The following is a 24,489-nucleotide window of genomic DNA, read 5'->3' on the forward strand; positions in this document are numbered from 1 at the left end:
ACTACCGGTAACTTTAAAAGTACACCTAACAGCCACTTTATAATATAAAAAAATGCGTGTGATTTATATTTAAGTGTCATCAAACTTGGATTCGTGTCAATGTTCAACACTGAGTCATCTGATAAATGTATGAGGAATATTTTTTCCATCTCGAACAGACGTCGAAGACATTTAAGTGTTTATATTTAATCTCACATCAGAGTTCTCCGCATGAGGGTTTTGTTGTTAATACTCATTTATGCCTAGCGTCTAGAAAAAAAGGCCTTGGCAAACAGCGTAGACCCAGATGAGACTCCGCATGATGCGGCGTCTCATCAGGGTCTGCGCTGTTTGCTTAAAAGAATTTCTGTAAGAAATATTATAAATATAGAAAAAAATATACTAGAAAACCCTAATTTTGGAAATAAATTGATCCAATTTATAAGGATGGAGAGTCCACTAGGCATAAATGGGTTAACTTGAAAATGCTTCTCAGAATTCGGGTTTCATTGTTTATTCAAAATTTCTATGTTCATCAACTGACTTGCTGCAGACAGTATCTCGCATCATTATAAAACCGTTTTCTTTTGATTGAATTGTTATGAAATTTAACCATTCCCGTTGTTAGAATTTTAACAATTTAACCCATTTATACATAGAGCGTCTAGAAAAAAAGCCTTGGCAAACAGCGTAGACACAGATGATACGCCGCATGATGCGGCGTCTCATCGGGGTCTGCGCTGTTTGCTTAAAGAGATTTCTGTAAGAATTATTCTAAATATAGAAATAAATATACTGGACATCCCTAATTTTGGAAATAAATTGTTCCAATTTAGAAGGATGGGAGAGTCCACTAGGCATAAATGGGTTTAGACACCTGTACACTGCCGATACAAGAATACAAAATGTATGCGAGCACAAATTGATCAGCGGTCAGAACCATGAAAGCATGACAGTTACTTATTAGACATATTTATCATACGTACAAGATTCAGAAGGTTCAACAGAGCGCATGCTATTGATGGGGGAAACTTGGAACCACCCACCTGTTTAAGAAATACGGTAAATCGGTACGAGGGTGCAAAATCACGTGATTTTGTGGGGTTCCCCCTTTTAACTTTACTGGATTTAAACACGACGGTTAGTGGTGCTTTATTGCAAATATCTTTTTTTTTACAACAAAGTTTTCTTAAGAATTTCAACCAGTGCATAAAAAGACAGGTTTTTATGATGCTTATGACAATGTACAGATTTTTACAAATGTATTTCAATGACTCGAGATATTTGCAAAAATAAAGTTCCTAACGGTGTGATTACATACTGTCCAGCCCGTTTGTAAACTCCTGCAAATCCCGTTGATTCTGCAACCTGGGTACACTATATGACACTACTGAAGATTCTTTCAAAGCTTGCATAAATAATATTTTTAAACTACATCGCTTTCAATAATTAAGACAACCGTTTTTGGATTGCTAAAAACTGTAAATGGCGACTGAAACGGTTTCAAACAGATAATTGTCTTCTAAATACACGAAAACACAATTTCGCGAATTCCTTGGCCTAGTTAAATAAATGCTAATCCTCTGCCCATGGGGTAATTCAGTCGCCTTGTTGGTACTAATACACGGTATATTGGCCCACCGTAAAATCACAATCTTTTCTCTCAGCTGACAGAGATATGGCGCTTCAACAGTGAGCTTTTTTGTTTCAATATGATATTGCCGTGTACTTTTTATTGTTTATAATAATACTTTATTAATACTTAAGAGAAAATGTAATGCTCTGAATTGGCATATTATTTATGGTGCATATTTTTTTTCCTGCTGTTACTTATTTAGTGAACGGGATTAATAAATTCTGCAATCTGTATGTTGTACAAAAGACGCTTAAAATTTTTAACATAACATAGCATAACATTTATTAGGCATAAAACAGCATATTGCAAATTTATAGCCTATACATGGTATGTGTTTGAGATAGCTTAAAAGTTGCATTGGGCAATCTGGTCCAAGACAATATTATGTAATAGTTATCAGTTTTGTAATGCTTTAGTTTACAATACTTCTTCAGCAGTGTATTACTTGCCGGTTTGAGATGCCGCAGGCTTTTCTGTTAATTAGACCTTATTGTGATAAAATCCATTTTTAGTGGTTCAAATGACATTTCTATTGTTATACAATGCAAGACTGCGAAAACTGACTACGGTACCTGCTGATAATAAAAATAATTATTATTCTAAACATTTAAGGTAAAACATGGTATTATTTGTATTATTATAAAAATAAACTGCAATAAACAGCTGTTAAATATAAATTAACAATTAAACAATAAATGCAGTCCAATGTATGGAAATGATCCCAGTACAATAGCCAGTTGACAGTTGTCCGTGCATTTGGGCTACTTCTCCTTCATCTTGTCGTCCACTTGGACACACTGGCTCTCTGCCCAAGGGTAACGATGCACTGCATATCGTCTAGACTGCCACAGAGCTTCCTTTGCGTGCATTGAGCTGATCAGATAGGGCTATCGACAGCTGTTATCTATTATATGACGTACCCTTTGGGTCAAAAGTACATATACGGCAACAGCTAAAAATAGATATCACCGCGGTGATAAAATTGTAACCGCAGTGTCAAAATAGAAATCACCGCGGTGACAAATTGTCATCGTGGTAACAATTTTGTCACCACGGTGATATCTATTTTTAGCTGTTGGCGTATTTGTACTTTTGACCCAAATGGTACGGCATACTAATACACTGACTTATAGACTTACTCTGTTTGCTTTTTTTCTAGGAGGGGGGAGGGGATTATAGACCGTTCCATAATCGATAAATTGACCGCCGCCATATTGTCAGTCACGTGACTGTCCGCCATTACACTGCTGCTAACTTGTGCGAGTCTGTGATTCCAAAAGCCAAAGACGTAGAGAATACCCGCTTCACCGTTGTCGGATAAATAAATTACTTAATGAATTAATGTGAGGCGATTATCACATTTTTGTTGTTTAAATGATTGTTTGAAGTTGAGATTGATTGTTACAAATAAAATGTTTAAAATGCTTTCGTGTATTGGTTTTTGTTTATCTGTAATCAAGTGGTAATCATCGGCGAAAATTTGCTGGTTCAGTCGCTCATACTATGTCTTTGATTAGACTTGTTACTTTTAACGTTTCACAAACAATTCACGCATGTATTGTTGTGTTGATTTTAATAGGGTCAACATCAAGCAGATTATATTTTAATTAATACTTATAAAAGATTCTCGCGCAATTAATTACCGCTAATTGTTTGTAATTTATCTCATTTGGTAAAAATCTACATTCCAAAATCATTACATATTATATTAAGTATGATATTATTGATACGCCTTCCATTATTTTTCTTGTTCTAACTGATATCAGAGATAAAAAATTGTGGTTTGGATTAATATTATGTTTTTAGATGGAATTTTGTCACGTTAAAAAACGAGTTATTTATCATGAGAGAGTGATATTGATCTTGACGACCTTTTATGTGATTATTCGGAAGATGAAGAGAATGCGATCTATGTGATATATCTATATTTTCATCTTTGAATCATTAACAGCTATAAAGCTAAAAATACTAAAAATTGTATTTTATAGGTCTTTGAAGTAACGCAAAACATATGGATAACGACACCAAATGTTTAGTCAATTAATCCACACACAAAAACTCCGATAAAAAAACACCTAAATAATATTTAAAAAAATATTATTAAGCGCCAAACGAATTTATTAATACATTTATTTGCAACTTTAAAAACGCGGCATAAGCATCAAATTAAAGATTATCTGAAGACTGAAAGGCCGACAATTTGACACAATAAAGAGCTCTATGCATAAGCCGTAATATTTTTTTTGCAGAAAAGCTTCAATAAATTACAATAGTAATACATCTAATTATAAAAATATAATTATCAATGGCATGAGAACGCTAGTGTGATAAATAAATGAGTGTTAGAAAGTGTAAGGAGTGCTTTGAAAATAAACATACTACAAAGCCATATTAAAAGCAAAGGACATGACAGTATTTACATGTAATTTTAATTTGATGGGTTTTGTACAAAGAATGACGCTATTGAGGAATATTAACATACAACTGAAAAAACACAACTTCATATGATGCAAATTGAACGGTGTACTCATGTATATTGAAAACTCGTTACTAGTGAGTATGAGTGACACATATCTAACATTTTAACACACATATATTTATATACATATATATTTTTTAAAATATTTTTTACCTCTGTTTGGTGTCAAATGTAATTTATTGTTTTATGATATCGTTCGTGCATTGCCGTAAAATCAAATCTTCATACGGAATGACGTAGTTTTAATTAACCGATACCCGCTAAATACGTTAAATGTTTTATTTTTATATTTTTGTAAATACTTTATTTTTTCATAAATTAAACGGGCTAGTATCTTTACGGTGTGCAATTTCTGATATTCTATATTGGACATAACTTTTAATTTGTAAAATATGTAACATATCTTATTTACGCAACTGTTAAGTATGTCGGAGGTAAATTATCTTACCAAATGACTGCTTAATACTACCAGGAAGATGAGACATGGTGGCATCATCAATTGTGTTTAATGACCAGATTGTCATCTGCCACCCAGTGTGGTTTATGACACCATGTGGTTAGTTAAGTCTGGACAAAATCTGATCAAAACGAGATAATCGGATTATGCAGAACAAAGGGGCAATTAAACACTGGAATGCAAAGGCATACACGATTTAAAGATTGATGCAAATAATCAAATGAAAAATATTGCATTTAATTTAATTAAATGCTTTTTTAATGTGTCAATGTGTTAGTTTTCCAAGACAACCAAGACCATGTAATGACGGCCTTAGAATTTAGAAAGAAATTCATCCGTTGAATAATCGGTGCTCTCTTATATATGTTACCGATTGTAAAGCAGCAGTGTAATGGCGGACGCGGAGAATTCAGGGGAGATAATTATGTAATGACTAAATTATGGAACGGTCTATAGAAGGGTATAAAATAGATAAATCTTTATATAAGAGAAACAACTGTGATTAAATGACGTGAACTATTGTGATGATTTTCTCCCTTTAATATAAAAGCAACACAATCAATTACCAGTAACTAGAAGAAAGGTGGCTGTGTCTTGTTGGTGGTCGCCATACTGGACACGGGATTTGGTGAGTTTAGTTAAGTAATTTGGTAGGAGTACTGGAACACATTCTGGGTCATTGCATAGGGAGTCCTCAGGTGCAAAAAGACCTCATAAACATTGGAGACGCGTTCTGAGAAAACTGGGCATCATGCATGTGCGTAAAGTGTCGTCCCAGATTAGCCTGTGCAGTCCACACAGGCTAATCAGGGACGACACTTTCCGCTTAATGGTATTTTTCGTTTAAAAAGTCTCTTCTACACAAAAATCAAGTTAAGGCGGAAAGTGTTGTGCGGACTGCACAGGCTAATCAGGGACGACACTTTACGCACATGCATTAAACCAAGTTTTCTCAGAACAAGGCTCATTGAAATACACACACATGACAAGAAGACGGTGCTGTCAAATAAGCTTAGTTGTTTGTACACGCGATTCTCACCAAGGTATGGAATACCGTTAGGGAAATCGTGGTTATTCATTAAAATCCAGAAGGGCGACAATGCGATAGTACGATCACGACAATGCGACAGTGCAACAATACGATGGCGAAAGTTCGATGGCGACAATGCGATAGTCATTTCGTACTGTCGCCATCGTATCATCACATTGTCGTCATCGTATTATCGCATTGTCGCCATCGTACTATCGCACTGTCGCCATCGTATTGTCGCACTGTCGTCATCGTATTATCGCACTATCGCCATTGTATTGTCGCACTGTCGTCATCGTATAGTCGCACTGTCGTCATCGTATTATGGCATTGTCGCCATCGTATTGTCACACTCTTGCCATCGTACTATCGCATTGTCGCCATCGTACTATCGCATTGTCGCCATCGTATTATCGCACTCAAATCATCCTATTGTCGCAATCTCGTCATCGTATCGTCACACTCTCGCATTGTCGCCCTCGGGATTTTAATGTGTAACCACGATGGTCCTAACGGTATTCCGTACCAAGGTGACCTGGGTTTAATCCCTGTTACCTGAAGCTTATGAGATTGGTTGGAGGTCAAACTCGAAAGGTGGGGTTTCCACAATCTATTCAGATATCCCCCCACTCCCATGCACTACACAAGACCACAATAAAACTAAAATGTTTAAGTAACAGCTTAATAGCTGGAAACTGCAGCTATTATTCAATTTCGTCCCGACTTTGGAGGTTATAGTGAGTTAATAATGTGTAAGTGCTGGGACACAGTCTGGATCCACACATAATGAAGACTTAGGCACAGACGCACCTCATAAACTTCAACACACACACAAAGACCAGTGGACAGTTGTAATTAAAGTCCTTATATTTGAGTTGATACAACTAATAAAAGCACACGTTTGCATAATCCAATAATTAATTAACTGAGAAAACTGGGCATCATGCATGTGCGTAAAGTGTCGTCCCAGATTAGCCTGTGCAGTCCGCACAGGCTAATCAGTGACGACACTTTCCGCCTTAATTGGATTTTTGCTAAGAAGAGACTTCATTTGAACCACAAATGTCATAAAAGCGGAAAGTGTTGTCCCTGATGAGCCTGTGTGGACTGCACAGGCTAATCTGGGACAACACTTTACGCACATGCATTATGCCCAGTTTTCTCAAAATGCGACTCACTAGGTTATCAGTACTAAGTGCACATAACTATGAATGCCAGCAACCCACGATTGCCCTACTTGAAATAGAGGTAGGGAGAGAATGGACGAAGAAAGGAATTTGTTTCCAAAAAACAACACAACTTATGTGGCCGCAAAGGAATTGAAACAGCAATCCTCGGATATGCAGTCCAGCACTCTACCAACTGAGAAAGTCGGCGCAGATTTACCCTTTCCCACTCAGAAGCAAAGTGAAAATTGCTATGTGCAAACAGCATAAAACCAGTTACTGAGTTACTCGCAGGCTGTTAAGGTTTTATGCTGTTTGCTGCTCATCAGTATCAAAGGTTTTGAGTTCAAGACTTAAAAACTTGAATCTAGTAAGAAAGGTCTTTAATTAAATATAACTTTCTAAGGGACTACAAATGTGTGAAAATACGTATCTAAGTGGTAAAGGGTTAATTAATTAAGAAACTGTTACAACTTGAGCTTTCAGTAAAAATGTGTACTAGATTTTGAAGTATTTTCTGTTAGTAAAGTGTGTAAAATTGCAAACAATATTAATATGCCTGATCTAAGAACAAACTTATTATGAACATAATTAGATAATTATATTTATTTTTAATATGAATTGACTGTTACACACCCGGTAATTTGTAGGCAATATTTTGAAATCTATGTTGTTGGCAAATCATCAGTAATTAATTAATAGAGAACCCGCATGTCAACGTAAATTTTCATTTCAGATACACTTACATGATCACAACTTAATGACAAAAACAAAACAACTGGGTCCATAATCACAAACAATTCTTAGACTTAAGTCTAAGAATAAAGAATATTCTTTGAACAGGAATATTCAAATACTGCTTTAATTCTGAGTTAAACTTGGCATTAACCACCACTATCTGTATCATTTTTACTCAAATCAAAGTAAGATATAGACCAGCTGCATTTGGATTTAAAGCGACGCCTATTTCGGTCAATCTCTGAGAAAATAAAAGTATATAGAAAGCAAATGTTTTTACAAGACAACTCCTTCAGGCAATGAGCTCCATGCTTTCCAAATTAGTTCGTTCAATGTTGATCAAAGCCGAGCCTAAACTCATTTTGATCAAAGCCTTAGCAAGTTAAAATGTAAATCAATTTCAATGTCAATGAAGCCAAGGCGAATTTCAATACAAATAAAAAAGCTAATTTTAAATATTAATTTATATAAAGCTGATCTGTCAATTATGCTTGTAACAAAATTGCATGGTATATTAGATTTGTTGTTTAATATTTAATAAGACGGTAACCAGGATATATCAAAGAACCAAAAATGGCACAGAAAGGATTAATATGACAGCAGCAAAGTCCACTGCATAGTTGTCCACTGAAATAGCTATCCAAGGGAAACCTCAGTTGGCAGCGTGAAAAAAGACAGAGTATTGAACATGACCGTCCCCGCATCGACAACTGCGCAGTGAAGTGGAACATCGTCATCAAAGTAGACATCTATGTCTGATATTGTCTTCAAGTCTGGCGGACTTTCATCACATCTGGTTTGAATGAGTCTATTTTATGCATTTTAAATTAATATAAGTCAACTATTAATACATCCGCAGTAAAAGAGATCTGAATAAAGAAATTTTCTTCTATAATGAAAAATGTTAATAGACATGAGTTTATAAAAGAGAATTTGTTTTGCAAATCAATGAAAAAAGTTTTTTTGTTAAAAAACAATTTGGCATTATATAATTCCCTTACATAAGGTAAAAATGTTAAGAAATTCAGAAAAGAGAAATGATTGAGATCTTGGATTAAAAACTCACATCGGTTGACCTCTTTTATAATTTCCTTCTTTTAATCCTAACTTTTGCACATATAGTCCTTTCACACGCTGGTGTTGCGTAAATGTTTCTGATTTACCTCATGACGATCACACGAAAGTCTGGGGTCCCTGGGTTTGTCTTTTTAAACTTCTTATTTGGAGAGTACACATCAAAGTGGGGCAGAACTGCTGGGGGATCAGCCTTTGAACTGAATCAGGTTGAATATGAACATGTAAGTACTGAGTCTAGCTCTGGGAAAACAGGGCTTAATTCATGTTCATAAACTGTCCTCCCAGATCAGCCTGTGCAGTCTGCATAGGCTAATCAGGGACAACGCTTTCCGCAAAGACTGGATTTTTGTTTGGAAAATACTTTGTAAAAACAAAAATATCATAAAGCTTAAAGTGTCCTCCTTGATTAGCCTGGGCAAAATGCACAGGCTAATCTTGGACATTACTTTACGCACTTGCATTAACAGCAAATAAAAAAGCTTAAGGTAACTGTCAAATCAGTTCATTCTACAATAAGCTGGTAGAAACTTGTTGAAATATGAAGCCGATTTTATTGTTTAATCACACTACAACAATCTAGTGTTACTCACTTTCTTGGTGGTTTAGTAGATGATTTGATAACTTGCAACTGCTGTAGGATAGCTTCTGTAATATAAAGCAAAATAATGCACAAACGCTGTTTGTCAGTTACAGCTCAACTCTTTCAGTGCTGGAACCCAATTTTTAAGGCCTTTGCAAACAGAACGTGGCGTCTCATCAGGATCCAAACTGTTTGCTATTCTGACAGTATTTTTTGAAAAAAAATCGAAGAAATGGCTAGTTTTTTTAATTCATCAGACGACATTTTAGCAGACGACAAATTTCCCAGCATGCAAAGGGTTAAATCTTAGATATACCTGTTGATGTTGCCAATTCTGGTCGCACGAGGGGTTGAAGGCCGTCAGCAAATAGGTGCGGAAACTGGTCCTGTCTCCAATTGTTGGACCTCCAGTTGTATAGACACACTTTATACTCAGACCAATTTCTAGAATTTTGATACGATGAAAATCTACTGTTATTGTTTGAGAACTTCAGTTTCCTGTCCCTTTCAAGGTCTTTCTTTTTGTCCTTCTTTTTGTTGATGTGGGCCATTCGATTAAAATCGTAACAATCCAATTCGCAAACCACATGGCCTGGCGTAAGATTGCTTTCTGATCGTTGAATCTTGATAACATCACCACACTCAGCTCCAAAGTTTGGGAAAGCGATTTTCCTGAAATCCCATGCGGAGGATTTATATTGGAACCCGGATGCATTGCGGCTCTCTGAGCTAAATGCACTATTTGTAGCATCACTGTGTTTAAAAGTTGTCAAGATATTGTCATCTACTGGACTTAAAGACGTAACATTATCATTCAGGCATTCCGCAGAATCTTTTATTGAATTCATATGCGACTGTAATATTAAGGAACTTCCCATTTCTTCATTCCCACCAATTTCGGTCTCCTGAGAGTGAGCTTTCTCAATAGATGCAGCACAATCCATTTTTATTTGGGAATTTTCAGATGCAACTATTTCTTCACCAGCCACTTTTTCATGTTCACACATTTTGTCTGTAACACAGTTTTCTAACCCTTCCATCTGAGCTAACTCTTCAATAGAATTCTTCTTTGTCAGAAGGGAGCTTGTCATAGGATCTCCCAACTGTCTTTCTTTCTTTTTCTGGTATTTGTCTAGACCTATCTCGCGCTCATAACGTGAAGCCAACCTGTTTAAATTTAAGTTTAATCATATATACTTCAACTCTAATTGTAAAGCTTTTGAGTCTATTTCCTGGGTAAAACCAGTACTTGGTGTCTTTGGGAATGACCCACTGAGCGGCTTAAACGGTTACCGGTACCTCCCAGGTGATAGGCAGGAACCATATAGAGTACCCCATGGCAACATAAATACGGTTTAACTGTAAAAATATAATTATTTAAATTGGAAGTTTAACATTTTCTATTTAATCCCACATGAAAAACAGACAGTATTTGTTACAGAATTCTGGTGTAAATATTTATGAAAATAAGACCACTTTAGTGAAAGATCCAGTATCACAAAACATTCGGGATGCTGCCAAAAGGGGCAGGGTGGAAAACTGGAGCAGTTTGGCCTCATTTTGTAATTATTGACTAAATCCAATGATTTTCTTAGTCTTATACTTATAGTTTTCATTTGCCTTGAAATATTAACAAACAAGGGACAAATTGTCACAAAACCAGGTTTTCATTGTGAAAAAAAATCTGATAAAGGGAGACAACTCAAACTGAACTTTTGAAATGAACAAACAAAATTAACCCCCTTTGTAAGTTTGTTTTAAAATAAATCTATTTTTAGTCGTGGCGACCTTGATATTGGAGATATTGACGTGATTCTTTCGTGCGACACACCGTCCCATGATGGTGAACAAATGTGCCAAATGATTTTAAAATCTCATAATGAATGACATAGTTATAGCCCAGACAAGCTCATTTATGGCTATTTTTTACCTTTGAACTCAAAGTGTGACCTTGACCTTGGAGATATTGACGTAATTGTTTCGCGCGACACACCGTCTAATGATGGTTAACAAATGTGCCAAATGATTTTAAAATCTCACAATGAACAACAAAGTTATGGCCCGGACAAGCTTGTTCCGCCCGCCAGCCCGCCAGCCAGCCAGCCAGCCAGCCCGCCCGCATTCGCCAATCTAATAACCAGTTTATTCCTTCGGAAAACCTGGTTAAAAATCATTCTAACACTTTGTGTTTTGACCCATCCAGAGTAAGAAGCAAATAGAAGCTATGCACAGCAAACTGCTATTTTGCTATAGATCTTTACCGGAATTCCACACATCCTTTATGACCATAGTGCTACCCTAAACAACACTAAATCTAGCAACATGACTCACTTGCCCCTGTGTCTTATGACCACATATCCCATCCTTCGGAGATGGGCGTACACCTGATGAAACTCCAGGGTAAGAGTGGGGCCCAGGAATCTACAATACGCTCCCTCTATGCTCATTGGTAGGAAATTGTACCACACTTGCAACACATTCTGAAAGGGGTATACCGGTAGGTCTTTAACCCTGTCCCACTAAGAAGCAAAGTGAAAATGGCTATGTGCAAACAGCCTAAAACCAGAGCAGCCTGCGAGTAACTCGCAGTCTGTTCAGGTTTTAGGCTGTTTGCTGCTCATCATAATGGTTGGAAATGAAGCCTTTAAAAGTTGAATCTAGTCAGACAGGTCTTAAATTAAATTAAACTTTCTAAGGGACTGCAAATGCGTTAAAAAAAACCGTATCTAAGTGGTAAAGGGTTAACTTACCTCATACAGAATATAAATATTAGTACTTCTTTACATCGGCTCAACCAGGTCATATGGTGACTGTGTATCATTACATATTAGGTTGGTAGCTTCTCATATTAGGTTAGTCACGGTAACTGACTTCACAGATGTAACTATGATGATGTTATGTAATGTAGAATAGCAAACTCGTCTCCTGTTATCTTGTTAACCCTTTCCAACTCAGAAGCAAAGTGAAAATGGCTATGTGCAAACAGCATAAAACCAGAACAGCCTGCGAGTAACTCGCAGTCTGTTCAGGTTTTATGCTGTTTACTGCTCATCAGTATCTAAGGTTTCCAGATGAAGCCTTAAAAATTTGAATTTAGTAAGAAAGGTCTTAAATTAAATATAACTTTCTAAGGGACTACAACTGCATCAAAATATGGATCTAAGTGGAAAAGGGTTTATGGAGAAAGAAGGATACTGTGCACGACCTCGTCTTACTGACCTTGTATGGTGTGAAGCTGTGTTACTAATAATATTACATTTTATAAGCCTTAACTATATATTTAAAATTGTGCATTTATCTGTAACTAAATAATTAGTACTGTAATTGTAAATTGTATACGAGAACAAAAATGCCTAAATTTTTTGTTTTCTTTTCCTTTGTAGCATTTGTCACAGAGTTTTGAGACAGACCTCATACACCAAGTACACGTACTAAGTCAATTAGTACCTGGAAGTTTTATCCCATTTATGCCTAGCGTCTAGAAAAAAGGCATTGGCAAACAGCGAAGACCCAGATGAGACACCCCATGATGCGGCGTCTGATCAGGGTCTGCGCTGTTTGCTTTAAGGAATTTCTGTAAGAAATATTCTAAATATAGAAATAAATATACTAGACCTCCCTAATTTTGGAAATAAATTGATCCAATTTAGAAGGATGGGAGAGTCCACTAGGCATAAATGGGTTAATTGTCTGGTTATCAGAGGTCATACCATTTCCATGAGAAAAAGGGCCTCTTCTGGATGTAAAAACTTTCGTCCATTGCGGGTAAAACCCATATTTTTCCAGAAGCTCTTCTGAAAAACAGACAGACAATATAATATACTAGTCTATGAGTAACTGGTGATTATTTATTTACTAAGTGAACCATTTTCTTATTCTTTTAACTCAGGACAAGTATTTTTTCTGGCCAAAAGTCCAACAGGACAAGAGTTTTCAAAAGTTAATATTTAGTTCTGAATCATGATAAAACAAACCAAGTTCAATTCATGAAAACAACACAGCATTATTAGCAGGTTATTCTTGCTCTTTATTCAAGGCATTCATTATTGATATAAAGTCAGATTAGATAATTACAATTTAACGTATAAAATCTTGCCAAAACTTAGCATAGATGTATAACAACAGAGGTAGTTTCCATAGATGATATTCCATTCCCAAAATAGCTAATGATAATGTCAAAAACAATGTGACGAAAACCAAAATAATAACAAATGCAAACCCCTTCATGTTCAATTTCCACAAGCCGCGATTCATTGGTCCATAAACCATGTACATAGTCACACCTGAAACATTTTACAAGCAATCAAAGCTTTGAAAGTGCTGAAAATCATCATGCTTTTGTATTAAGGTACAAGTTTCAAGCTGGATTTTGATAAATCCAGGATTTTATACTTTTGTCTGCTTGTGAATAACATAACCAGTACATTTTAAACTGTAAAGTCATGAAGTGCAAATGTGTATTGCAAAACACGTCAAATATAACTTACTGCAATAGAATCTTGTAAGCACATGATTTCCTTTAATACCGGTAGAATAAATTAGAATATTCGTTCCCATCCTTACGAATAATGCTGTGAGTTTGTTTTTTCAATAACTTGTTAACAACACAAATAATTTTCATCCATTATTACTTATATGAAACAATTTTTAAAAAGACCTTATAATTTTCAAAAACTGATATCAAATGGAAAATTATTTTGATTGTTGAATTAATCAAGCATTGTGTTTTAAATACTTTTTAAATAGTCTATACTTTTTCTGAACTCTTGGCTCTGCAAGCACCTTTTCCCGTTCCTCATGGAATTTTTCTATCTGCTTGCCTTGAATCCAGGAGCCATCTGGCATGAAGTCTTTTACGCCACCTTTCTGTGGCACACTCTTTTCCAAGCCTTGCCGCACCCTAAACAGCTCATCTGCACTAAAACATAAAATAAAAATAAAAGTGCATTACTTTAACCCTTTGCCAGTTAGAAAGAGTTGCGAGTAACTCAGAGGCTGTTCTGGTTTTATGCTGTTTGCACATAGCCATTTTCACTTTGCTTCTGCGTGGGAAAGGGTTACGACATTCCAAAACCTGTAATTCAGTATTTTATTTCATGAGATGAAACTCACGTAACTCTTTCAGTGCTGGAACCGAATTTTGAAGGTCTTTGAAGACAGTTTGGATCCAGATGAGACGCCACAGAATGTGGTGTCTCATCAGGATCCAAACTGTTTGCTATTCTGATAGTATTCTTTGAAAAAAATCGAAGAAAATGCTAATTTTAGAAATTCAGCAGACAACAATTTAGCAGACGACAAATTTTTCAGCATGCATGTGCCTAACTACAATGATTCAGGTTATTTTACTACTGGACAAGTAAATTGGTTCTGTCTACCAGTAACTAGTCCAATTGTCAAGAAAAATTATCAGGTAGGAAAATGATGTAAAAATATTAGAAAAGCCTGAAATGACAATAAATATTATTTTAAATTAACCTGTCAATGGACAAGTGCACAAATGAGATATCGCTACACTATTGCCATTCTTTCAGTCTGAGAAAGAGAATTTACCAAAGACTAATAAGTATTTACCAAAACTAGCTTATTTGGATATGGATAACAGTAGACACAGAGTTTTTTTATTTAAAGATAGGAGACCGAGTTTAAGTCAATTTTTTTTTTTACACATATTTAGGACATTAATTGGTTTGAAATGAAGGGTTAAAATTACATATGAAATGAAAGCAGAACACTTCTCAATCATTTAATTTGAAACATAATTTTTTTGTACTGGACACAATTCATTCATACATTACTGTACATAACTTCATGTAAACATCTGTAATATTAGCTGAAGAAACTTCAGCAAACAGGTTTTGTAGTACAGACTTGACTTATGTGCTGAAAACAACGCTGCAAATGCTGTCACATAATTATGTCAAGACATAAATCTATAATTTTGAAATGTATAATTGCATATACCAGAATTTTGGTATAAAGGTCTTGACATGTGGCGTGTTTTGCAAATTGAAATTGTCAAATGCATCAAAATAATACCGGTACCCCAAAATGTATCTTGCAATTTAACATGTGCTAAAGATAGATATACACATCAAAGTTTGGTTATTAGGCTTTTTACAACATTTTACGATTAATAAACGACCACTTCCCGAGCGCTTCTCAATCCATTTCCTACTTGACCGCTACTCGATATTTTTTTGACATGTCAAAAAATTATCAGGTAGAAAGCCCGACCAATGCCGATCTACCCGACCACTCATGCCGACCGAACCAGACCAGTACCCGATCGCTTGGTTGGGCTTGATGGAGTTGAACTGATTGGCAGTGGGAACCCAGCTTAATCGCAATACACAGGTGTTTAAGTGATGTACAATGAAAGCAAACAGTCTTGTCAAAACTGGATTATGAATGTCGGATTAAACAGAAAATTAAAGTGGGTGAAAAATAGGGTAAAATACTAGCTTGGAACTGATTTGATCTCAGCAAATTCTCAGATTAAAACATGTAATTTGGGTATTATGTTTGTTAGATTTTTGAATGCCATAGCCAATCCGCGATATATCGGAAAACGCAATATAACGGACCGTGATATATTGGAGTCAATTTTCAACTATAAATCAGTGATTTTTTTTTCATTTTCTTAGGGTGAAAAAAGCAGTTATGGGGGGAAAAAATATAATTTTCAGGCGGGGGGTCTGCGGCCGAAATTGGGCGGCAGATTTGATAGATAGAGGGCCCTGTATTGTATACTTAAATGTTCCACAGGAATGAAAAATATACTAAAACGTGCCCAAGAATTGTAACGCTAAATTGGTAATTATTTAATTATCATGTTCATGTGAAAACTCATACTCAACAAGATATGTGTTTGTAAGAAACACTATGTCCCCTTTTGCGCCACTTTGAAGCTATAAATATCAAATATCAAGTTGCTATCTTCAATATTGCAAAAGTTATTGCAAATGTTAAAGTTGGGGCAAAAAAACAAAACTATAGTGGTTGGGGACATAAAAAGCTTGTTGAGTCAGGTTGTGTTCAAAAATAATTTTGTTTCTTCTTGGTATCATGTAGTTGGTTATACCACAGGTGTAGGGCGCGTGGCCAAGTCACTTTAACACTATCAATTTGTCATAAAACAATATTTTTTATCAATATGACAAAAAAAAATAATTCTAAAATATTTTTTTTTCTGATATGATATATATGAACAAGGTAGGTATCTCTTGACACAGAAAAATCACCTTCATCAACATTTTAAGCGATAAATTGCCTAAATGGCGGTCGATTTTCGTAAACTCAGGGCTTGAATTTAACTTTTTTTACTACTTGCAAAACATTGCGAGCAGCTTTAATAACAACTCGCAAAATCAAAAACATACTTGCAAATTTTAGTTTTATATTAAGTTATTTTCCCCAATTTTTACTGTTTTCATAGAAGGATTTACTTTCTGTTTTTTTCCTAACTCAACGGTTAACTTTGCTCTATCTTTCGTATTGTTTTTTCCGTCTGTGGGCAAAAAGAAACTAGTTATTTTTTCGCAACTAGTCTGTTTAAGTTAAATGAACACTTGTGAATAGTAGAATGTAGTGGATCGGTGGTCTAGTGGTAACACACTTGCTTCACAATCCAGAGATCGCTGGTTCGATCCCCCGCTGCACCTAACCTACTAACTCGTCTTTCGCATGAGACGTGAAACCGAGGTGCAGTGTACTAGGTGCTATACACCGGGCACTAAAAAGACCCAGGGTCACCTCTGGAACGGGGTGTCTCCTGTATCTTGCACTATCCCCCGTAACCAACTAACACCTCTTTCTGGAAGCGATGGCCATATGGGAGACAATCCCGGTGCACTCAATAAAAAACAACAACGAATATTAGACTGTTTCACGTTCTTTGTACCAATACCATCCGCGTATCTGTAATATAAGTATACCAGTCTACATACAAGGTGTGTGCTTCCGCATACGGGTATTTGGACATTCTATAAATTGACCTACGGTTTATTGTTCATGATGTGGAGCGCATTTAGCAATATAACTTGTGTTTTTTTTCACTATTTCTTTACTCGCAAAAAAATACTAGTGGCTTAAAAGTTAACTCGCAATCGGTATTTTTCACTCGCATTTTGCGAGTGTGCGAGTGTTAATTTCGAGCCCTGAAACTATGTACCATTTTGTTGGGAAAGGTTGCCTCGTGACGAAAAATGACCACAAACAGCTACTTGCCAACATAAACTACAAGAAAATACTTCTCGAACTCGTAGGAATGCTAGGTCGGCGTCGATCTGACCGATAGTTCAATGCCGATTTTACAAGAGTAAAACTATCGAAATACGCCAGCTACCGAACATAATCTGTATTAGTACAATAAACAAATACGAGTTTATCAACTTACAACACAGATTCGTCCTTTTGTTTGCGCTATACTGTCGAAATCGTCGTAAATCGGGCATTGTTTATCGACAATTTCAAGTCCTGAGCTCTACATGTCGATCAGACGCTTTATCGTTGGATAAATAGCGTAAGGTGAAGGACGTTTTGCAAGCGCCTGCCATGACCCGGATCATTGTACATGATGGACATAAACATTCAAACATAACGATTATATTAGTGTTTGGTGTGCACAAAAAGACAAATCTGTGTTGTAAGTTGATAAAATCGTTTTTGGTTTATTGTTCTAATGCGGATTATGTTCGGTAGCTGGCGTATTTCGATAGTTTTACTCTTGTAAAATCGACACTGAACTATCAGTCAGATCGACGCCGATCTAGCATTTCTACGAGTTCGAGAAGTATTTTCTTGTAGTATATGTTGGCAAGTAGCTGTTTGTGGTCATTTTTCGTCACGAGGCAACCTTTCCCAACAAAATGGTACATAGTTTACGAAAATCGACCGCCATTTAGGCAATTAATCGCTAAAAATGTTGATGAAGGCGATTTTTCTGTGTCAAGAGATACCTACCTTGTTCATATCTATCATATCAGAAAAAAAAAAAAATTTAGAATTTTTTTTTTTGGTCAATATGATAAAAAATATTGTTTTATGACAAATTGATAGTGTTAAAGTGACTTGGCCACCCGCCCTACACCTGTGGGTTATACAACATTAGATTCTTGGCGGGAATAAAACTCTGGTACAGTCTAAATTGTAAATGTACCTTTTAGTATATATTCCGTACCCAGGGTACATTTAACTTGTACTTGAGTACCCAGGGTACTCATAAGCACCCCAAGCTGACAATGACCAATCGAGCCTAAGAAAAATTTAAAGGGACAATTGAACTTTACCGGTACGCAACACTTAACACCAAACAGCGTACCCTAACCCTTAACACCTAACAACTAACGCAACACCTTATAATCCTTTTTATCCTATATATTTCCTTAGCATCGGGGGCTACCGCCCCGAAACCCCCGCTTTGTCGATAGTGGTAAACAACTGCGTACCGGTAAAGTTCAATCTAGCCAATTTGAAATATGGTTCTGATCCTTTGGAGGGTACTTTAACTTACATGGCGATCTTAAGAGAAAATACAAATCATTCAAGAATTTTGAGTGTCCGAAATGTTTGGTTGTCCGAAAATGGATCACTTCACAAATTTAAGATCTGATACAAATTTAAGTCACGTCGTCATAAAGGAATAAAAGTTATAACAAATCAAGGTTAACCTGTGCATGACTCAATCAATATTTAAAGATCTGTAGGAAATTATGCTTGATTAATCATAATGTTGATTTTCCGTAATTTTTTTAGCACGGACTTTGGAGTTGCGATAATGATAAGTTATAACTTTCGTGTACAAAACCACTGTTGCGCATGCGTTATTTACCTGAACAATCATGGCGGACGAATTCCCCTGTGCATCAACTTGTCCAAATATTTGCATAGAAACTGAATAATTAAGGAACAACACACCTTTCTCTTTCTTTCCATGCAACAAGTAAATATAGTTACAACATGGAACGTAAGTATACAGATAGATTAATTATTTACCACTGAAATATCATCATTTATATGTCACTTCAATGTTTTTTGTTTCTCTGCGAAGTTGCCTTTTTCAAGACAGGGTGAAACACCGTTAAATTGTAAAGTCCATTCAAAATTATGTCTTTAAAACATATACAAAATATGAAGAGAGATAATAATTAATTAGCTAGGGGTAAGCCGTTATCCATTTTTCTAGAAACCAGACCTGCCGGTTTTCACCTTTTCCATAATGTGACAATTATTCTACTCTTTATAATATGCATAAAACAGGCCTTGGATATCATGTTTTCTTTTATAATAAAAATTCTTACTTACTGCCAAGGATTGATGTTTTCAAAAATTACCTTATTAATGCCTGTACCATATATGATAACATTTACATCTGACATGAAATACAAGTTATAAACTGGTGAAAATAATTAACCCCAAACCACTAGACAGCACTCTACCATATAAGTATACCAGGCAACTGGCTGTTCAACACACTGGCACAATACACTACTCCTGTTAACATTTAACATAGAACTCCCTTTTAATTAATCATTTTGGAAAAGCGTACCACATTCTGGACCTTGAGTTTTCTACCAACTAATCTGAAAGGGCATCTGGGTTTTACCCAGTGACATAACATGGTCATCACAGACACTTTGATTTGAATTACTAGTCGGACTCAATAAGTAATAATAGAATAAAGATCAGAGTTTACATAAGCTCTACATGATACATGACTAGTTGTCTACTTGCTAAATAACAAATCACCCATGTTGTAACCATAGGGACCCGTCACACACAAAAAATTTTTTTATATAAAATATATAGTCTATATATTATATATAAAAAAATTGTTTTTGTTTTTGTGACGGGTCCCTATGGTTGTAACATAGGGCAAATTTTGAGCATGAAGACAGCATTCAATCAGTTGCTTTCCTCAAGGCCAGTTAGCTCAGTTGGCGATTATGGTTTCAAGACCAAGCCTAGACCTATATTAGTCACATGGTTCTTGCTCAGTCTCTGGTAGTTATTCAAAGAACGATCAAATTGATATATTATACTTGCAACTTTCAGGCGCTGGTAGTAAGAAATCATCTTCAGGCAGAGATACTGATGACAAACCCTGGGTAAAATGACTGTATTCCTCCACCTTTTTTGGCATCCATTTTTGTGTTGCATTGTGATTTAAAAACATGTTTAGGGCGTCTGATTGTTGTGCTCACCTTATTAATGTTCCTGACAGTTCATTCACTAATAAAATGCAAAATACAATGTGCAATACTTAAATATTACATCTTATCACGACTATAGATGTGTTTTTTTGATTGAATGAATTTTCCATTCATGTGATTGTCATTATCCCCATGCGTTTTTAAAAGCGTGGGGATATTGTGGTTATCTGCGCCGTCTGTCCGGTTGTCCGTCTGTCCGTCCTGGCCACTATCTCCTCCTACACTATTAGCACTAGAACCTTGAAACTTACACACATGGTAGCTATGAGCATATGTGCGACCCTGCACTATTTGGAATTTTGATCTGACCACTGGGTCAAAAGTTATGGGGGTTCGGGTGGGGCCGGGTCAGAGATTTTCACTCATTTTTTTAGGTTATTTTACATTAACTTCTTCATTTCTACACCGATTTACTTCAAATTGATACTGAACCTCTCTTATGACACTAAGGTCAATCTCAACTATGCATGGCCCCATTACCAACCCTGGGGCGCCCTGCCCACATAGACTACACCTACCCAAAATTGCCTTTTACTATCATTTCTTCCTTTCTACACCGATTCACTTCTAATTGATACTAAACTTCCTATAATGACAATATGACAATACGGTCAATCTCAATTATGCATGGCCCCATTACCAACCCTGGGGCGCCCCTGGGTCAAACATGCGGCGTGGGGATACGCATCGGCCTCTGCCGGCCATTTCTAGTTTAATTTTTTTTTTTCACAGTTAGCGGCTGCCAAGGAGGAAGTTCTGCCAGGATATGAGGAATATTTGGTTCTGTTGCAAGAGAGGAATAGGTGAGCTATATCAACCAGACATTGGATGTAGGCAAAGAGCTATGGAAAAATAGCAGGATGATGTGCCATACTATTTTTATGCATCCATATGTTGATGTAAAATATAATTGTAAATTTAATATATTTTTCAAATATGAGTATGTGGAAAATGTATTTAACTGAAGTCTTTAGCACTAACAGGCAATCTAAAATATCAGGTTACAGAAGCGTCTGCGAGAAAAAAATAAAGATAAGGATCAGGTTGAGAAAGAACGCAGAGAGCACGGGTTTTCCCTGTATGTCAATGGCCCGCATAAGAATGCTAGACCCTCTGGAAAATCACCTGGTAGCAAAGCAACGATTCCAACACAACCCCAGCAACCAAAAACTGCCCGCAAGCCAAAAACAGCTGGTGGTAAGTTTATTAAGAAATTCAATAATTGTTTGATGACTTGTAGTTTGTTTTGGGAATATGATGTATTCTTTGCTGTTTCTTAGGTTGGTTAAGGAATACAACTTATTGCTCGTTGTTTTGTTTCTTCATTAAGGTTGACAACTTATTGTTTGCTGTCTCGTTGGTTGATTAAGGAATACAAATTATTGTTTGCTGTCTTTCGATTGATTAAGGAATTCAAGTTATTGTTTGCTGTGTCAAAGGTTGATGAAGAAATACAACTTAATGTTTGCTGTTGCGTTGGTTGATTTAAGATAACCACTAATTGTTTGTTTTTAAAAGGTTGATTATAGAATACCACTTATTATCCCCATGCTTTGTGAAAAGCGTTGGGATTTTGTGGTTATCTCTGCCGTCTGTCTGTCCGTCCGTCCTGGCCACTATCTCCTCCTACACTATAAGCACTAGAACCTTGAAACTTGCACACATGGTAGCTATGAGCATATGAGCGACCCTGCACTATTTGGAATTTTGATCTGACCCCTGGGTCAAAAGTTATGGGGGGTGGGGCCGGGTCAGAGATTTTTACTCATTTATTTAGGTTATTTTACTATAATTGCTTCATTTCTTCACCGATTGTCTTCAAATTGTTACTGAACCTCTCTTATGACAATACGGTCAATCTAAACTATGCATGGCCCCATTACCAACCCTGGGGCGCCCCGCCCACATAGGCCACGCCCGCCCAAAATTGCATTTTTCTATAATTTCTTTATTTCTACACTGATTCACTTCAAATTGATACTGAACTTCTCTTATGACAATACAGTCAATCTCAACTATGCATTGCCCACCAACCCTGGGGCGCCCCACCCACATAGGCCACACCCACCCAAAATTGCCTTTTACTATAATTTCTTCATTTCTACACCGATTCACTTCAAATTGATACTGAACCTCTCTTATGACAATACGGTTAATCTCAACTATGCATGGCCCCATTACCAACCCTGAGGCGCCCGCCCACATAGGCCACGCTCACCCAAAATTGCCTTTTACTATAATTATTAATTTTTACGCGGATTCACTTCAAATTGATACTGAACCTCTCTTATGACAATATAGTCAATCTCAACTATGCATAGCCCCATTACCAACCCTGGGGCGCCCCACCCACATAGGCCACACCCACCCAAAATTGCCTTTTACTATAATTTCTTCATTTCTACACCCATTTACTTCAAATTGATACTGAACCTCTTTTATGACAATTCGGTCAATCTCAACTATGTATGGCCCAATTACCAACCCTGGGGCACCCCGCCCACATAGGCCACGACCACCCAAAATTGCCTTTTACTATAATTTCTTCATTTCTATACCGATTCACTTCTAATTGATACTGAACTTCTCTTATGACAATACGGTCAATCTAAACTATGCATGGGCATCACCAACCCTGGGGCGCCCCTGAGTCTAGCATGCGGCGTGGGGATATGCGTCAGCCTCTGCCGCGTCATTTTTAGTTGTATGCTGCAAAACAGTTTGATTAAGAATAAAAACTTAAAGTTTATTTTCACAGCTAAATAATTCATATTAATAGCAAAGTTTTGGCCATAATAAAGTCTAGATTTTTTTGAAGCAACTGATTAACAAAGCCCCTGTACATTTTTGGTTGTTTTCTTTAGGCACTTCATATAGACATTGATCATTTGGAGTGAACTTTATAAAATTAAATTCTGAAGTTCAAACAATCTTGTGTAAAGAATTAACGGTATGCCACAATTAGATGAATCAGCCATTTTTCTTTTTCTGAACTTTTCTTTAACTTTTGTCATGGTGGTGTAGTAAATATGATTTGGTACGGGTTCTTGTCAGAAAACTGACTACAAAGTGTCCCTATCTATGAGTCTAAGGATTTGCTTACAAGCTTAATTTGAAAATGTAAATCAATAAATGTAAAAAACAACTACTCTGTGATTTACCATGTTTCACAGAGGTACGCAATCCCAACATATTGGATAACCAGGCACTAGTTGAGATTGCTCGACTGGAAGTGGAACGCCAACGCGATGTGGCGCGTGCAAAAACCGCCCCAAACGCAAGGGAACGTCGACGGAACTGGAATGTTGAGTCTATGGAAATTAAGACTACTGACGGTGGGAAAAAAGTCAAAGCCCCAGGTAAAATTTATAAGGATTTGTTCACAGATTTTCATGCGTTTTTTTAAACATAATTTAATATGTTTACTTACAAATCTTTTGTATTTTGAATAGTATTAACTAATATAAAGACTGGAATGCTGAGCCTTGTGCATTGACAAGTTTCGGATCATGCTTGCTCAGCTTCTTTGATTCATATAGACAGGCTTGGAGCAATTTCTGGTCTCTAGTAATAATGATATAGGAATGCATGCTTGCTGTGTAAAACTGCTCATTTTTACGACTGCACTATGTGAAGTGGTTGTCAGAAATAAAATTTGCCTCACTCTGTTAAAAGGAGGTCAAAGGCATATAAGTAAAGATTTGCCCCATATTATCCTGTGCAGTTGTCACAGGCTAATCAGGGATAACACTTTCCGTCTAAACTGGATTTTCACCTAGAAGAGTTTTTTATTATGAAAAATACAATTATAGCGGAAAATGTCGTCTCTGTTTAGCCTGTGCAGACTCCACAGGCTAATCTGGGACAATAATTTTACACACATGCATTTAACTCCCTTTTCACAGAGTAATGGCCCCAAATACTATCTGTTCCAATGCAGATATCCTGACAGGACGATATGCTGATGATTTCGAGTCAGGGGAAGATTCAGACGATGTTCGCAGCAGCGGCAGTGAGAACACGGAAATTGTAACACAATCACAGCATAACAAGCCTGTTGTAAGTTGATGTTGGGTCAGATCTATACATATACCAGTATGCAACAGATGTGATTTTGAATTATTATATATTATA

At 36.4% G+C, this 24,489-nt stretch overlaps 2 protein-coding genes across 5 annotated transcripts in view; one reads left to right on the forward strand and one right to left on the reverse strand.

The window, feature by feature from the left end:
- Window positions 1–7,461: 7,461 nt before the first annotated feature.
- Window positions 7,462–18,950, reverse strand: LOC127869067 (tRNA-splicing endonuclease subunit Sen54-like). Of its 3 annotated transcripts, none has more exons than XM_052411347.1 (9): window positions 18,814–18,950; window positions 13,896–14,060; window positions 13,362–13,425; window positions 12,853–12,936; window positions 11,474–11,622; window positions 9,459–10,309; window positions 9,153–9,207; window positions 8,649–8,759; window positions 7,462–8,278 (listed from the first exon to the last, which is right to left on the reverse strand). In XM_052411347.1, exons 1-9 carry the CDS (start codon window positions 18,819–18,821, stop codon window positions 8,122–8,124), a joined length of 1,644 nt encoding a protein of 547 aa, XP_052267307.1. In that variant the 5' UTR covers window positions 18,822–18,950; the 3' UTR covers window positions 7,462–8,121. The 3 variants fall into 3 exon arrangements, 2 of the variants coding, with proteins under 2 accessions (XP_052267307.1, XP_052267306.1); XM_052411346.1 differs by having other exon boundaries at window positions 7,462–8,293; XR_008044391.1 differs by having other exon boundaries at window positions 8,131–8,278; window positions 8,552–8,759.
- Window positions 18,951–18,973: 23 nt separating this feature from the next.
- The window catches only part of LOC127869069 (katanin-interacting protein-like), an 89,251-nt gene continuing 83,735 nt past the window's right edge, over window positions 18,974–24,489 (forward strand). For both annotated transcript variants that reach the window (XM_052411349.1, XM_052411350.1), the window contains exons 1-6: window positions 18,974–19,109; window positions 20,198–20,250; window positions 21,088–21,158; window positions 21,356–21,552; window positions 23,529–23,714; window positions 24,296–24,414. In XM_052411349.1, the coding sequence (XP_052267309.1) occupies window positions 19,103–19,109; window positions 20,198–20,250; window positions 21,088–21,158; window positions 21,356–21,552; window positions 23,529–23,714; window positions 24,296–24,414 (633 nt within the window). In that variant the 5' untranslated portion in view covers window positions 18,974–19,102. The remainder of the gene's footprint in view (window positions 19,110–20,197; window positions 20,251–21,087; window positions 21,159–21,355; window positions 21,553–23,528; window positions 23,715–24,295; window positions 24,415–24,489) is intronic.

Source organism: Dreissena polymorpha, chromosome 2 (genome assembly GCF_020536995.1).
Source record: "Dreissena polymorpha isolate Duluth1 chromosome 2, UMN_Dpol_1.0, whole genome shotgun sequence".
In the NCBI taxonomy this organism is placed as follows: Eukaryota; Metazoa; Mollusca; class Bivalvia; order Myida; family Dreissenidae; genus Dreissena; species Dreissena polymorpha.